The following is a 16171-nucleotide window of genomic DNA, read 5'->3' on the forward strand; positions in this document are numbered from 1 at the left end:
CTCACAGTACCCAGAACGCCCCTTCCCCGAGCGTCCCCACGTGCCAGGCGCCGGTCAGCACTTCACCAGCGTCGCCGTGACTCCCCTCCACTATCCTGCCTGCTGGGAGCCTCCTCCCTTTGCAGCGGCCTAGGGCAGAGCCACGGCTTGTGCCCTCTCCTCCCAGAGCCCCTTACTCACTTCTCGGCGTGCCCTGGGATGGGGGGGCTACCTGGTGGGCCAGCTCATGCGCAATCACGGTGGCCACCCGCTCCCGGTTGCTGCTGGAGGAGGACTGCGGGTCGAAGAGCAGAGAGTTCTCCCGGTAGGTCACCAGCCCCCAGTTCTCCATGGCGCCAGCGTTGAAGTCAGGTAAGGCGATCTGGTCTGGGGGGGCAAGGCCATTGGCAGGATGGCCTCTGGGTAGGGAGCCCCATCCTCTGCCCCCACCGCAGGGCCCCTCACTCACCAGATTTGTTGAGTGGGTAGGGTGTGTCATAATGTGCGGAAAAGAAGTCTAGGATGGGGCCTGTCACATTCAGGGCATAATCTCCATGGCCCTGGTCGATCCCACTAGGCCGAGCCCAGATCCGGATCTGCAAAGAGGATGGAGGTAGGTCAGAGGCCCTCCTTGGTCCCGGTGCAGATGGGCAGGGCCCCAGGGGCCAGCAGGCTAGTGAGGGCACCAACTAGGTTAAGCTGAGAGGCGTGAGCAGCAGAGAAGGCTGGGGCGGGGGGGGTGTCTCTGAGAGTATTTGAGTCCTAGGGAGGAGCCTTTAGGAATAACAGTAGTCATGGCCACTGTCTGCCTGGCACCCAGGCACTGGGAACGCCCTTCATGAGGACAGACCCATTTTTCAAATGCAGAGACTGAGGGTCAGAACTTAAGACACTTGTCCAAGATCCCTCAGAGCTGGGATTCGAACACTGGAATAGGGGCTGAAGATGGGAATGAATTAAAACAAGAATATCCCTCGGGCTGATCCTGGGGAGGGACGGGTGGGCCCGGCTTCTTACCAGGACGCCATTGGGCGTTCTCGTCTGCACATGCTTGAACTCGCTAACGATGTAGGCGAGCAGGTAAGTGGACATTACAGGCGTGGTTTCAAACTCGGTGACACTCCAGCTGGGATCTCCCGAAAAAGGGACGCTGGGGCCTGGGCACGGAGCAGTCAAACATGTAGAGATGTCTCCTCTGCCCCGCATCGCGTCCTAGCCCCGGGCCGCCTCCTTCCTAGGGTTGCGTGGCCCCAGGATGGACGCACTCACCTCTGGGCAGCATGTTGGACAGGGCCACGAGGTTGGGGGGGTGGATGAGGGTGATGTTAAACGTGGCCTTCATGGCTGGCTCGTCGAAGCACGGGAAGGATTTCCGGGCATGTGTGGCCTGCATTTGCGTTGTGGCCAGCACCCTGCCCAAACCAGGACATTAGAACACACGCCGGCGGAGAATGCCTGCGCCCCGTCAGGGTGGGCAGGGTGGGGGGTTTCAGGGTGTTGCCGGGCATGCAGGAGAAGGGCTGCATGAAAGGCTGGTCCAGCCTCATCCCTGCCCTCCCCACCTCCCCCAGGCAACCTCTGGGGCCTGACAGGCAACTCCTTCCGGAGTCAGGGTCAAAGTCCCAGCAGGCTCCACCCCTGTATTAGCCGGGAGACCTTGGGCAAGTTTCTCTCCCCTGAGCCCCAGTTTTCCTATCTATCCAAGAGGCTTTACCACTAGCCCCTGACTCCCTCATGTGGGGTACGGAAGCCCCCAGGAGAGGGCTGCTTTCTAGGCAGATGCTCCCCTAGCACCTGTGGATGGAGTCAGGGGCCAGCGAGAGGCTCCAGGAGGTTCAAAGGCTTGCAATCCAAGCCCTTTCTTGGCCCCCAGGATCCAGCTCTGCCTCAGCACCTGGGACCTGCCCCCACCCAACAGACAGACCCCGCGGCAACTTACTTTTTGACGCCGTTCTCTATATACTCGCTGCGGTAGAAGCCCGCCAGGTCGTCAGCCAGCTCCCCCTGGAACTCGCTGTCCATCTCATACTGGCCATTGACCTTCAGTGGCTCCCGGAGGTGCACCACCAGGTACTCGGTGAGCTCCACCAGCTCGGTCGTGTCAATGGCGGGGGCCTGCGTGCCCCCCACGCCCCGCAGGGCCACCCTTTGCCCCTGGATGTTGGTGTAGTTGAGCTTATTGCTGTGGATGATGATGACGTTGGTGGACTCACTGCACGTGAAGCGAACGGTGCTGGTGCCGCGGAAGGAGTACAGACCCTCACTGTTGGGGGTGAGGTAGGGCTGCAGCGTCACGTTGTAGGAGCTGGGAATCAGAGTCTTGGGCAGGCGGTAACGGTTCCATGGTTTGCTTTGGTCCAAGGTGGTGGCCGTGGTGGTGGCCGTGGTGGTGGCCGCGGTGGCCGTGGAGCTCCCGGTGTTCTTGTTCTTCTCCTGGGCATACACCACGGACAGAGCGATGATGGTGCACACGGCCGCCACGCCCAGGATGATGCCCAGGATGCCCAGAGCCTTGGAAATGTAGAAGCCCTTGGCCATGGTGAGGGCAGAGGGGGAGCTGGGGGCAGTGCAGGACGGTGAGGAGCAAGGCAGCCTCGGGCCAGACTTATATCCCTGACGGGGTGGGGGAGGAGCCCCACAGCCCACAGCCTGGGCGAAAATTAACCAGGGCTCACACAGGCAAAGGTCAGTGGGCTGGGCAGGGGCACCCTCCGCTCAGGCTCCGGAGAGGAGGAGGTCCAGACACGGTGAGCCGGGGTGCCTGCTGGGGAGCAAACAGTATCTGGTTACAGGCTGCAGGAAGAGGGAGCAGTGGGGCTGAGTGGCACTGATCTGCCTGCGTGCTGGGACAGTGGGGACAGAAGCAGGAGGACTGAGGTTAGAGTCAGGGAAGGACTTCCCAGGAGCAAGAAGAGGTGGGAGATGCAGAGGAGAGAGTCAGTTTCTGGCTTGGGTCACCCCTGTGGCTGGATCCCGGCAGGACACCCAGGGCAATCCAAGCCCTGGGGACAGGGTCCCAGCCTCCCTTGCGTTCTTCTAGAGCAGGGAGTTCTTCCAGATTCCCCCTCTTACCCCTTCTTGCCAAAAATTTCTATCTCAACTATCAGCATACTGAGGAGAAAGAAAGAAGATGTTCTGCCCTTTTTTTTTTAAGAGACTCCTCTTAAAAAGGAGGCTTAACCTCTTCCCAGCTGTGACCTTGGGCAGGTAACTCTACCTTGCTGAGAGCTCTCACCTCATAAATAGATAATAGTATTCACCTCTCAGCTTTGTTGCACAGATTGAACAAGAGAACATATTAAACACCACAGAGCAGAAGCTAACCATCATTATTCGCTTCTTCCTTACTCAGAGCTCAGCCATGGCCTCTTTTCCTAGCCTTAGTAGAAATGAAGATATTATTTATCATACTTAATAAAATGATGTTCATTATCACTCTTCCTATTAGGCAGCCCAGTGTCTCAGACCTTGACACCTCCTGACCCTTACTTCCATGTCCAATTCTGCCCCCATCCCCAGATCTCACCATGTCCTTGGTCAAAGCCACTCTCCCTGTTTATGCAGACACCAGTATCCCCCCAGGGACTCACCACTTCCGCTCAGGCCCCCTCAAACCTGTTTGCCACAAGAATTGGATCACTTTTCATCACGGCTTCAAACCTTCCTGGGGCACCTGGCTGGCTCAGTCAGTGGAACATGCCACTCTTGATCTCAGGAACATGAGTTCAAGCCTCATGTTGGGGGTAGAGATGACTTAAAAAGAAAATTGCAAAAAAACAAAAAAACAAAACCTTCCTTTTGCTCATAAAATCCAGACTAAATCTTCCAAAGGGACCTACAAGTTCAGATGCCATCAGCCTGCCCACCTCCCAGCCTCATTTTCACCACATTCCCTTCTGTCCAGCCACTCTGGTCTTCAGCCAGCCCCTCTGCCACAGGCCCTTTGCACATGCTATTCCCGCTGACTGGATCCTCTTCTCCCAATTCTTTCCCTAGTTATTTCCTATTCATCCTTCCAGTCTTTCTCAGAGAAGCCCTCCCTGGCCAGGTCAAGTCTCTGTTAGTTCCATTAGTACCACAAACCTCTCCGTCGAAGCCCTGTAACTCAGTACAGTTTTCTGTTTGATCCCTGTGGTGAAGACTTGAGCCCTGTCTGTCTCTCCCAGTAACTTCAGTCCCCATGAAAGCAGGCCCTTGGCTACTTCCACTCATCAGCCCCTGGCATGGTGCTTGGCACACAGCAGGAGCTCAAAACATATTTGTTGAGTGAACGCACTCATGCAGGAATCGATTAAGGAGTCACTGCTTTTTTTTTGGGTTTTGACTTTTTATTGTTATGTTAATCACCATACATTACATCATTAGTTTTTGATGTAGTGTTCCATGATTCATTGTTTCAGGAGTCACTGCTTATTGAAGTCTTTTTTTTTTTTTAATATATTTTTTATAAGATTTTATTTATTTATTTGAGAGAGAGAGAGAATGAGAGAGAGCAAGCACATGAGAGGGGGGAGGGTCAGAGGGAGAAGCAGGCTCCTCGCTGAGCAGGGAGCCCGATGTGGGACTCGATCCCGGGACTCCAGGATCATGACCTGAGCCGAAGGCAGTCGCTTAACCAACTGAGCCACCCAGGCGCCCTTTTTTTTTTAATATTAATAGATTTTATTTTTAGAGCAGTTTTAGGTTTGCAGAAATATTGAGCAGCAAGTACAGGGAATTCCCATACATCTCTTCCCACCCTTGGCCACACACAGTTTCCCCTCTTTTAACATCTTGCATTTAGTGTGGTATATTTATTAAAATTGATGAGCCAGTATTGATTCATTATTATTAACCAAGGTTCATAGCTTACATTAGGATTCATTCTTTGTGTTATACATGCTATGGGTTTTGACCAATGTATAATGATGTGTATCCACCATTAAGGTACCATACAGAATAGTTTCTATACCCTAAGAATTCCCTGTGTTCCACCTAATCATTCCTTTTTCCCTTCCCCCAAACCCTTGGCAGCCACTCATCCTTTTTTTTAAATTGTGATAAAATATACATAACATGAAATTTACTCTTTTAACCATTTTTAAGTGTATAATTCAGTAGCATTAAGTACATTCACAGTGTTGTATAGCCATCATCACTATTTCTAAAACTTTTTCATCAACCCAAACAGAAATCCTATACTCATTAAACAATAACCCCCAAACCCCACCCTACCTCAGCGCCTGGTAATTACTGAAGTCTTTCTAGCCCATTTCCACCTCTGGCCCTGCCCCCACTCTGGCCCTGGGAGACCTGCCTGCCTCTTCTCGGAACCTTCCTCCAACCATGGCAGACAAGCAGTGTTCTTGTTCAGGCCAAATGTATCTCAGGGCTCACTTGTGCTGGCCCCAGCAGCTTGTCAGCCCCTTAAGAACCTTATTCATCTTCCCCTGCCCACCCTAGCTCCAGTCTGCCTTCCCCTGAGCCCGTGTGAACGCTTGGGAAGTGAATGCACACATGCACCGAATGGACACGTAGATGAACTCATTCACGCGTAACCGCAAGAATGAATGACTGCCACCTGTCATCGGGCCGGCGGAGGTGAGAGGCTGAGTGCGGGGTCTTCGGGGGGATCCCTAGTGCTCATCTTTCAGACTGAGGGTGTTCTGAGCCCTTGGCATTCCTTTCCTTCTCTCTAGAGATCTGCCTACGGGGCCCTGGGCTGGCGGGTGTGCACTTGCCACCGTGGTGGCCAAGGACCCACCCTCCTCAGGCCTGGGCTGAGGGCCAAGGGCACTAATAGGAAGCCAAGTGCCCGAGAGAAGGCTCCAGCTTGGGCATGGTGACACAGGGCACAGTGGCTCCCAAGGGTGATGTGGCATGTGTTCCCAGTCTATCACTGGGGCCAGGGTTGACCTAAGGAGGCCCTCTGTAGAGCAACCCTCCTGTAGGCTGGCCCCCAGCGCCCTGTGTCCCCCTAAACCAAGTTTCAATCCGTCCCTGCCTGAACCTGCAGCCCCCCACCTCTGAAGCAGAAAGACCCACAAGCCCACTTGGCCTAATCCCATCTCCAAACAAAGAAAGAGGCCCTGCCTGGCCCACTGTGGCCTCTTCCTGTTTGTTTTGGACACGGACCACAGGCCCAGCTGGCTGGAATCGTTACTCTTTTGGAAAGGGCCTCTAGTTTTCAAAGTTGGCGCAGCAGGCAGCTTATTGCCCTGTAATAAGGGGTCTCTGCTCTGGGCACCAGGCCAGCTCAGGCTGGGGGGCACAGAGAGGGGCATGCTCCGCAGCTTCCCCCCTGCTAGGGCCCAAGCCTGGCCATCTTCACACCGCTCTGGGTAGTGGTGGCAGTCCCCAGCCTCGGCACACACCTCAGCAGAAGGATCTTCCTTTCCTGCTCAAGCTCGGTCTCCAGCTCCTCACTGCTTGCAGAATGAAACCTCAGTCTTGAGTCTGAAGACCTTCCGTGAACTTGACCATCTGGCCTCTCCTTTTTCCAATGCCTACTGTGGCTCCAGGCTCAGCCATGTCCCCAAACCTGCTGGTGCCTTTACTCATCCTGTTTCTGCTACTAGGAATGCCTTTCCTCTCCCTCCTGTCAAACTCCTACTCATCCTTCAAAACCCAGCTCAAATGTCACGGCCTTCTTCTCTCCCCTCTGTGCTTCCCTGGCCTCTGTTCCACATTTCTAAAACAGCATTTAGGAATAGACCATCTGTGTGTTCAAAAGCCGGCCACTAGACCCGAGCACCTTAAAGGAAGACCCTAATTTTATAAGCCCCTCCAATACCAGCACAGGGCAGGAGCCCAGTAAATACTGGCTAAACGAATGATCATGTACACAATCCTTGCCATGGCTTTTAGGTCAGGCATGATCCAGCCCTCCAAGATTTTCTGGTCTCATCTCAAGCTTTCTTCCCCTGTCACCCTCTGGACTCTGCCCACAAGCCTCTTTCTGTTCCTCAAGCCCACCATGTTCTCCCCCTTCTAGCCACGTACCGCAACCCCCTCCCCACCAGCAACAAGCTGCTCCTTGGGTCTGGAAAGCTTCTGTGTTTCTCTCACCCATCATCCTGGAGGCTCACTTCAGTGATGCCGTCCCAGGACAGCCCTCCCAGCACCCCCAAGCCTCTCAGCACCATGGGGACAGTATCCCCCACACCAGGAAACACCTAGTACAGAGCGGGCAGATAACACCTGCTTGTGGAATGGATGCATCAATAAGAAAATGAGCCAGGGGGGCGCCTGGGTGGCTCAGTTGGTTAAGCGACTGCCTTCGGCTCAGGTCATGATCCTGGAGTCCCAGGATCGAGTCCCGCATCGGGCTACCTGCTCAGCAGGGAGTCTGCTTCTCCCTCTCCCGCTCCCCCCTCTTGTGCTCTTTCTCTCACTCTCTCAAATAAATAAATAAAATCTTTAAAAAAAAAAAAAAAGAAAATGAGCCAGGGTTAAAGACGGAACTCGCCCTAGCTCAGACACTTGATCCTGGGGGCGGATTTCCCTCCCATACCTCATACTCCTTCTTGGGCTCCTGGATCATAGACACAAATCACCTTTGTGACTTTTGCCATATCTGTGATCCTCTTGTATATTATTCACTTAATAGTTTTCTTTTTTTTTTTAAAGATTTTATTTATTTGAGAGAGAGAGAGAGAGAGAGTGCACACGAGTGGGGGGAGAAGCAGAGGGGGACGGAGAGGGAGGGGGAAAGAATCTCAAGCAGACTCCATGCTGAGCATGGAGCCTGACACGGGGCCCAATCTCACGACCCTGAGATTATGACCTAAGTCGAAATCAAGAGTTGGATGCTTAACTGACTGAGCCATGCAGGCACCCCAATATTTTTCTTTAAATCAGTCCACTGTTTACTCTCCTTCAGAGCAATAATTACGAGGAACTCATGGTTAGATGTGTTAAGTTATAATTTCTCCTGTATACATTTTAATTAATGATTATTGATTTAAAAACTATTCATCAAGGTAGCCTCTAAAATCATCTTGTATCACTGCACTCACTTTGGAAATCATTGCTCCACCCTGTCTGGTTCTGGGGCTGGGGTCCCCTGTGAGCTGTCTTTGGAGTGGGACCTTTCTGCAGGTGAGCAAAATGTGTGTGTTCCTTTTACTGTTAATCTCTTGATGAGGGAGAAGCTGAGTACCTCCAACCCCTTCTCAATCAAAGCTTCCTTTCTATGGGTTTATATATTTCTGCCTGTCTTTGTTTTGGTCTAGAGAACAAAAGTTCTTCTCAATTAAAAAAAAAATAAGGTTGACCAACTTGGAGAATATTTAAGGCACACATGTAGGAGACCTCAACTGAACGAGAAAAGGCACCTTTGTCTCAGATGTGGGGGGCACAGATTGCCTTCTATTCCAACATGGGAAAGCCAGGAGCCTGGGAGGGGGTGTGGTGGGGAGAGCCCGGGACCTGCAGTCTGGTGCGATCCAGGCTCCCTCACAGACCCCTTGGGTAAGCTGCTACTTAACGCTCACTCAGTTGCCCCTTGTCACCTGCAAGGCTGGGCAGGCTGGGTTCTAAGGGACAACCTGCAGCCCACCTGTCTGTCCTGAAGAAACAGCGAGAGGGAGGTGGGGACGAGGCTAGGGCCCCAGCATAGGACACACTCTGGCCCCTCAAGCCCCTGGCCTACTCCCAAGCTTCTGAGGCCTCCATCCACAGCTGTGTGAGGCTGGGTGTGGGCCAGCCCCCAGGGTGCTTCCTCTGGGAGCATCAGACATTGTCCATCCTGTGAGAACCTCAGAAGGACCTGATAGGAAGTTAGCTCCTGCTATGGATTTCTAACCCAATGTAGCGCACTCAGGAGGGAAGGAGCGGAGAGGCCCTGGTGGGCTTGGGGGTGGTACACCAGCCATGGAGGGACCATTCTGGGCTGTGGAGCTTGCCTGGCTGCTCCCATCTGTGTAACTGAGCATATACTATGGGTCCCACCAGGGTAATCACCACCGGTGGGCTGGCTGTTGAGGAAACCGAAGCAGAGAGAGATGAAGTGACTTGCCCGAGGTCACACAGCTAGTTACCGGCAGCTTTTCCAGCCTTAACTACACACGCACCCTCCCAATCTCAGAAAACGTTCTCCTACCCCACCCTACATTTTCTCCTGGGCCCTGGAGGAGACAAGCACTTTTTAGCATAACAACATGATAGCAAGTTACAAAGGCCGATCTGGGCAGGATGAGAGGTCTGATCATCTTTTAGGGGGACTGTGTGTCCCTTCTGAATTTTTATTTTTATTTATTTATTTTTTGAGAGAGAGCGCATGCGCATGTGCGGGGGTGGGGGGGGGAAGGGCAGAGAGAGAGGGAGAGAGAGAATCCCAAGCAGGCTCCACACTCAGCACGCAGCTGACACGGGGCTGGATCTCAGGGCCCTGAGATCATGACCTGAGCTGAAACCAAGAGTCAGATGCTTAACTGACTGAGCCACCCAGGTGCCCCCCTTCTGAATTTTATAGGCACATTAAGGGTCATGGAGCTGAAGCGGCTGTTGCAGGGAATGGCCCAGAGACTGAAGATCTGATGGAGGCCAGCTTGGGGGCTCTGCCAATGGGCTATGGGCTCCATGCCTCCAGACCAGGACCGGAAGCTGGGGGTGGTTTTAGGAAGTGGAACTTCTTGGCAGGAGGGCCACGGTGGGGGCTCCTACCAGACACAGGCCTGTGGAGGACCCTGACCTTACTTCCATGGGTGCAGCTGGAGCCCCTGTGGGGCCTTTGATGACAGATACCTAGGGGGGCCCAGGCAGGTGATGATGGCTGTCAGTGGGGATAAAGGCACCAAGGGGCCTCGGTGTGAGCAGGTGACCCACCGTCCCTGCCATCCCTCTCAGACTGTCCGGCAGCACCCAGCAAGGGGTTCTGGACCTTCCACCAGAGTCACAAGCCCAGGAACTATACCCAATTCCAATCCCCCGGCCCCTTTCAATGTGGGGACCCCCGCGATCTCCTCAGAAGCCTTAGCAATAAAACTTCAAGCAGAGGGGCTGGAGGACCTGACTTAGGGATGTGGGAGTGATAAGGAGCTGGCCCCAGAGGCTGGGGTGGGGTGGTGGGAACCCAGGGTGGGGGCTGGGCTGCCTCACACAGTTGGGCCTGCCCCCCATCTGTGAAACGGAAGCAGCTTCGCCTTCTTCCAGGAATGGTCTAGACTCCAAGGCTCCACAGGGAAGCGGGCTAGGAGGCCACAAGATCACAGCGGGATCTCTGCCAAAAGAATTCCTCGCACTTGTGGTGGTGGGCCCTGGGGAAGGGGCCACAGACACCGGCTCCTGCGCAAAGGAGCAGCCCAAGAAGCTGGCCAAGGAGGTGGTCAAGGCAAGGCGGTCAGGCAGGAACAGACGGGAGCAGGAGAAACTCAAGGAGCTAAGAACGAAGCCCCCGGGCAGGGGCCCCCTGGCCACAGGTGGAATGAAGAAATCTGGCCCCAGTAAGCCCTTCCTGTGCCTGGAGCGGTGGCGATGCTTCATTCCATTCCTGCGGAAACATCTGGGGTCCCTGCCACAACATCCGTTGCCACCCAAATCTAGAACCCAGTGTTGTCTTGGAACCTGTTGTACATTTAGGAATAAACTTCTGTAAGAAGAGGAGGAGGAGGAGGAGGAGGGGCCGGAGAAAAGAACAGAAAAGAAGAAGTTTTCGCTCTCCCTGAACCTCAGTGTACCTGTCCGAGAAGGGGGCGTCGGCAGCAGATGTGGGGTCCTCTGCTCACGCTTGCGTCCCGGTCCCTCGCTCACTCCGGCTGCCGCCCCGCAGCCCTGCACCCGGCCCGCAGCCCCTCTGCGCCCGCAGCCCCGCAGCCCCTCCGCAGCCCCTCCAGCACGCTCCACTTGCCTGGGGCCGCAGACGCCCTCCACCCAGCGGGCTGGGAGCCTCCTCCCCGACGACGCCGCCGCCGAGTCAGGCGGCCACCGACAGCTGCCCCACCAGGGCCTGACTCCTCCTTTCCCCGTCTTTTTAAAGGGAAGTAACCTGACCCCACCACCTCCGGGTTAACCCCTTTCAGGCCACCGGCCCGCAGCTCCGCCGGGACCCGTCCCGCGCCCGCCCCCCCGCAGCCTCCCCGGAGCCCCCCGCGGGTGGGGAGCCGCTCCGCCGACGGCCGGGCTGCGCCCCCTGGAAGCGCGCTTGGGTTCCGGGTGCCCTGCGCCCCCCACCCCGAGCGCCCCCCTGGGGCCCGCAGCCCCAGCGCCCCGCCCCTCCACATCTGGACAGCACGTGTCACTGAGGGAGGGGCGCGGAGCCTCGCCCTTGGAGTTGCGGGTGGGGGGCGAGCCCTACTCACCCAGAAAGACACCTAGCAACGCCTGGAGATGAATGTTCCAGATAACTGAATCATGCCAGGACACAAGTTAGCTTTGGTAATACCTTCATCATCAAGAAGGCAGAGAACCGCAGGACTTAGGGAAGAAAAAAAAAAAAATTAAAAAAATAAAAAAAGAAAGGCCAGAGCCAGGAGTATGCATGCGCTTCTCGTCCGGAGTCCAGGCGCTGTGCAGCCAAGAGCAAGGCACTCTTCTTCTAGGGGCATCTTTCTGCTGGGCAGTACCAGATGATGTCCCTATTCCTTTCCTCTGGCTGTTCTAACAAATTAACACAAACTTTAAAACAATGCACATTTATTACCTTACAGTTTCATTAGTCAAATCCAAAATGGGTCTCTCTAGGCTAAACTCAAGGGTGTCCACAGGGCCTCCTTCTGGAGGTTCTATGGAGCATCCACTTCTTTGCCTTTTCCAGCTTCCACATTCCTTGGTGTGTGGCTGCCACCATTTTTCAAAGCTGTCAATGGCCCCATCTTTCTGACATTGTGTCAATCCAACACTAGCTCTTCTTCCGCCTCCTGCTTCTACTTTTAAAATCCTTGTGATTACATTGTCCAACAAGATAATCTCCCTATTTTAAGATCAGCTGATTAGCCATTTCAGTTCCATCCGCAACTTTAATTCCTCTTTGCCACATAGCGTAACATAGTCACAGATTCGTGGGATTAAGAAGAGGACATCTTTGGGGTGCCTGGGTGGCTCAGTGGGTTAAGCATCTGCGTTCAGCTCAGGGCATGATCCCAGGGTCCTGGGATCGAGCTCCCTGCTCAGCGGGGAGCCTTCTTCTCCCTCTCCAGCTCCCCCTGTGTATGCTCTCTCTCACCTCTCTGACAAATAAATAAATAAAATCTTTAAAAAAAAAAAGAAGAAGAAGAAGAAGGAGGAGGAGGAGGAGGCATCTTTGGGAAGGGGGACATTAATCTGCCTACCACAATATTCAAGATGCCTGCCAGAATCTCAAGTTGAGAAGCACACTTAGAGATCACCCAATCTAATCGGCTCCTCCTTATCCATTACTGGGATCTGTGGGACAGTTAAGCACTGTGCTGCATGGTCCAGACTAGGTGTTTTCTTTTTTTTTTTTTTTCTTAGAGAGAAACAGCATGAGAGGGGAGAGGGTCAGAGGGAGAAGCAGGCTCCCCGCTGAGCCGGGAGCCCGATGTGGGACTCGATCCCAGGACCCTGGGATCATGACCTGAGCCGAAGGCAGACGCTCAACCATCTGAGCCACCCAGGCGCCCTGGGACTAGGTGTTTTCTGATTCCACTTTATTATACTTTCACTTGCTCTTCCTTTGGCAACTGTATAGTGGACCAGGGTGCCTCTAAGCAGCAGTCTTGCTTCCCCTCCCTAATTTGTTGCTGTGCTCTTGAAAGCCAGGTCACAAATTTATTGGAATATAGAAGTGTGTGTAAAGTAAGAGTAGGTAGGCTCTGAGTGAGACCCCAGCAGCTACTGTGGGTTTTCCCTCTCTCTCTCTCGGGTCTCATCCTGCCTCGCCCCCTCCTCCAGCATATTTCACGTAATCTGCTCTATGGCTGAGAAGCCAAGGAAAGGCTCCCTCAGGACAGGAGAGAATCCTCCACCCTGGGTTCCTGCTGTTCTGCTTTAGGCTCTGAGGTCATTTTGAGAGGAATAAACATGCTTCTGTGGCAGAAGTGCAGCCCAGCTTTCTGGAGGGCAGTTTGAGGACAGAATGAAGGTCTCTTTCAGGAATCTAGCCTAACGAAATAGACATCTGGGGTACCTGGGTGGCTCAGTCAGTTAAGCTTCTGACTTTGGCTCAGGTCATGATCTTGGGTTCAGGTCATGATCTCAGAATCCTGGGATCAAGACCCACGTCGGGCTCCCCACTGAGCGGGGAGTCTGCTTGTCCCTCTCCCTCTCCCCCTCCCCCTGCTCATGCTCTCTCTGTCTCTCTCTCAAGTAAATAAATAAAATCTTTTTTTTAAAAAAAAGAATATTTACAGACAAGGCTCTTCACTGAAAGTATGACTTATAATTCAGGAAAATCAGAAATAGCTTAAATGTTCAGCTACCATAATAAATAACGGTCTTCCCATATGAAATACTATCCCACCATGAAAAACAAATCATGTTTTGTAACTGCTGAATGAGCCCATGGGAGAATGAAAAAGCAAAAAACAAAAAACATAAATACCAGAATGGGGAAATCCTTTCTAAGTATTACACAAAACCTAAAGCCTCAAAAAAGTAAAAATTTCTGCATCGCAAAAACTACCACAAGGCAAGTCAAAAGAGAAATTTTAAACTGGGAGTGCGGTTTGCAGGGGTGAGGGTGGGTTGTGCAACTCATAACATAGGCAGAGGGATGAGTTCTCTAATACGTAAAAGAGGTCCCACAAATCATTTTTGAATGAACCAATAATGACTCAAATAGGGAGAAATAGGCAAAGGATATGAAGAAACAGTTCATAGGAAAAGGGGAAATTCAAATGGTATCTTAAACACGTGAAAAGATGCTCAAAACTCCCTTATAAGGATAAATGAAAATTTTATCTCCGAAGATACTATTGTTCACTTACCAGATCAGCAGAGACAACAAGGTTTGGTAACACACTAGGTTTGCAAGGGTGGGAGAGAACATACACCCTCCCGCCTGGCTGGCTGGTGGTGTAAACGGATTTAAACTTGATAGAAGGAATTTGGCAATATTTGTCAAACATATAAATACATGTTCCCTTTGACTCAGCATTTCCACTTCTGCACATTTATCCTACAGATACCCTCACACAGAAGTGATATGTAGGGTGCATGCATCAGGCTTTTCACTGCAAAATTGTCTGTAGCTGGAATGAACCTAAAAGTCCACCAGCAGAGACAGGGTAACTGAGCTCCCTGTATGTCCGTGCAACGAGGAATGTAGGTAGCTATAAAAAAGAGCTGGGGTGCTACCTATAAAAAGTTGTTAAGCAATAAAAAGTAATAAATTTTTTAAAAGATTTTTTTATTCATTTATTTGACAGAGAGAAACACAGCAAGAGGAGTGGGAGAGGGAGAAGCAGGGTTCCCACGGAGCAGGGAGCCCGATGCGGGGCTCGATCCCAGGACCCCGGGATCATGACCTGAGCTGACGGCAGACGCTTAACAACTGAGCCACCCAGGCACCCAATAAATAAATGTTTTAAAAATTAAAATAAACAGATCATTGTTCAAGTAGATTATCAATTGTATTTTAAGCAGGAAAAAGCACATAATTCACTTTGACATATGTAAATAATGACTCTAAAGATAGACAAGACGCTGATAACACTGATTGTTTTCCAGGAGGGGAACAGAGCAGATAGAGAACAGGGTAGAAAGCAGATTTTCCATGCATCCTTTTGGAATGTTGAGCCATGTGAATATGCTGCCTATCCAAAATAAAAGTAAAAGTGCAATGCAAAAAGACCAGAGGATTAACAGATTTTACAATATAAAAATTGTTTAACTTTTCTATATTTGCAGATGAAACGACTTGATGTCTGGGGTTTGCTTGGAAATAATCCAGGTGCAGGGGGAAGTCAGGGACGGCTGCTCAGTACAGCAGGATTTAAAATAGAGGAAAACCAGAAGCAACTTTAATGTTCGGTAATTGGGGACTGGTTAAATAAATTATGGTCCTCCGTGTGAAAAAATACTATGTCATCATTTAAACAAACAACGAATCATGTTTTAGAAGTAGTGGAAGAATCTGTTTTTGTTTTGTTAATAATCATGGCCTGGAAAGACCTTTCTAAGAATTATACAAAGCCCAAAAGTCACAAAAGGAAAGTAAGAAATTTGACTACCTGAAAGCAAAAATCTCTGCACTGCAAAAACCACTACAAGCAACATCAAAAGGAAAACTTCATACTGGGGGGAAATCAGCCTTACCTTGATCACTGTGGGAACTCAAAGGTGGGTACACTGGGAGTTTATTATACTGTTCCTACTACTTTTGAGTATGTTTTCAAATTTCTGAAATAAAAAGTTAAAAATGATTTAAGTATATATGAACTTCCATATGGCAAAAGACAATTGCACTGGGCTATAATACTTGAGGTACATATAACAAAGAATATCAGTAACATTAAAAAAGTTGCTACCAAAGTGATTTTTACAGATAAAGATGCCACAGTTGAAAACTGGATGAAGGATTAGACTCAAAAGACTTGTAGAAAAGGCTATTAAAAAGGCCAGTTGATACATGGAAAGGTGTTCAACCTTAGTCCTAGTCGAAACACAATTTCAAAACGAGATGTCAAATTTTCCCCAGGATACTGGCAAAAGTTTAGACAACTGACTACACCTAGAGTTGGCAAGGGTGTTGGGGGACAGGCTCTTAGAGCACTTGTGAATTGGTCTGACTGCTTGAGAAAGTACAATGGCAAGACCTATTAAAAATATAAGGATGGGGCACCTGGGTGGCTCAGTCGGTTAAGCGTCTAACTCTTGGTTTCAGCTCAGGTCATGATCTCAGGGTCGTGAGACTGAACCCTGCTTTGGGCTCCACGCTCAGTGCAGAGTCTGCTTGAGATTCTCTCCCTCTGCCCCTCCCCGCCTTTAAAATAAACTAATAAATCTTTTTAAAAATGTAAGGATGTGTAGCAGGATGTTTATTGAAGCATTCCTCATCATATGAAAAATATAAAAAGGCCAAAGTGTCCATAGTGTGCCATTTAAACAAATTATTAGAAACATCCACACAAAGCATTACACAGCAGTTAGACAGAAGGAGTTAATTCTGTATACTTACCTTGGAATGATGTCCGTGGATATTTGTAAGTAAAAAAAAAAAAAAAGCATGTGCTAAAGGAACACATTTACTATTGTTCCATCTTCATAAGAACTCTCCTGGGGGTGGTGTCGTGAGTGGAAAGTCACGTGCCAA

At 51.2% G+C, this 16171-nt stretch overlaps 1 protein-coding gene across 3 annotated transcripts in view; it reads right to left on the reverse strand.

The window, feature by feature from the left end:
- Nucleotides 1-16171, reverse strand: part of ANPEP (alanyl aminopeptidase, membrane) — a 30125-nt gene that overhangs the window by 11006 nt on the left and 2948 nt on the right. Inside the window, exons 2-8 of one of the 3 annotated variants that reach the window (XM_081831683.1) lie at nt 15175-15258; nt 11259-11373; nt 1919-2743; nt 1249-1391; nt 997-1136; nt 449-575; nt 212-366 (exon numbers count right to left, since the gene is read on the reverse strand). In XM_081831683.1, coding sequence (XP_081687809.1) covers nt 212-366; nt 449-575; nt 997-1136; nt 1249-1391; nt 1919-2517 — 1164 coding nt within the window. In that variant the 5' untranslated portion in view covers nt 2518-2743; nt 11259-11373; nt 15175-15258. Of the gene's footprint in view, nt 1-211; nt 367-448; nt 576-996; nt 1137-1248; nt 1392-1918; nt 2744-10637; nt 10802-11258; nt 11374-15174; nt 15259-16171 lie in introns of those variants that run through there. The other 2 variants (XM_081831684.1, XM_081831682.1) reach the window with 2 other exon arrangements.

Source organism: Leptonychotes weddellii, chromosome 9 (genome assembly GCF_054177405.1).
Source record: "Leptonychotes weddellii isolate Sample4059 chromosome 9, ASM5417740v2, whole genome shotgun sequence".
NCBI lineage: Eukaryota > Metazoa > Chordata > Mammalia > Carnivora > Phocidae > Leptonychotes > Leptonychotes weddellii.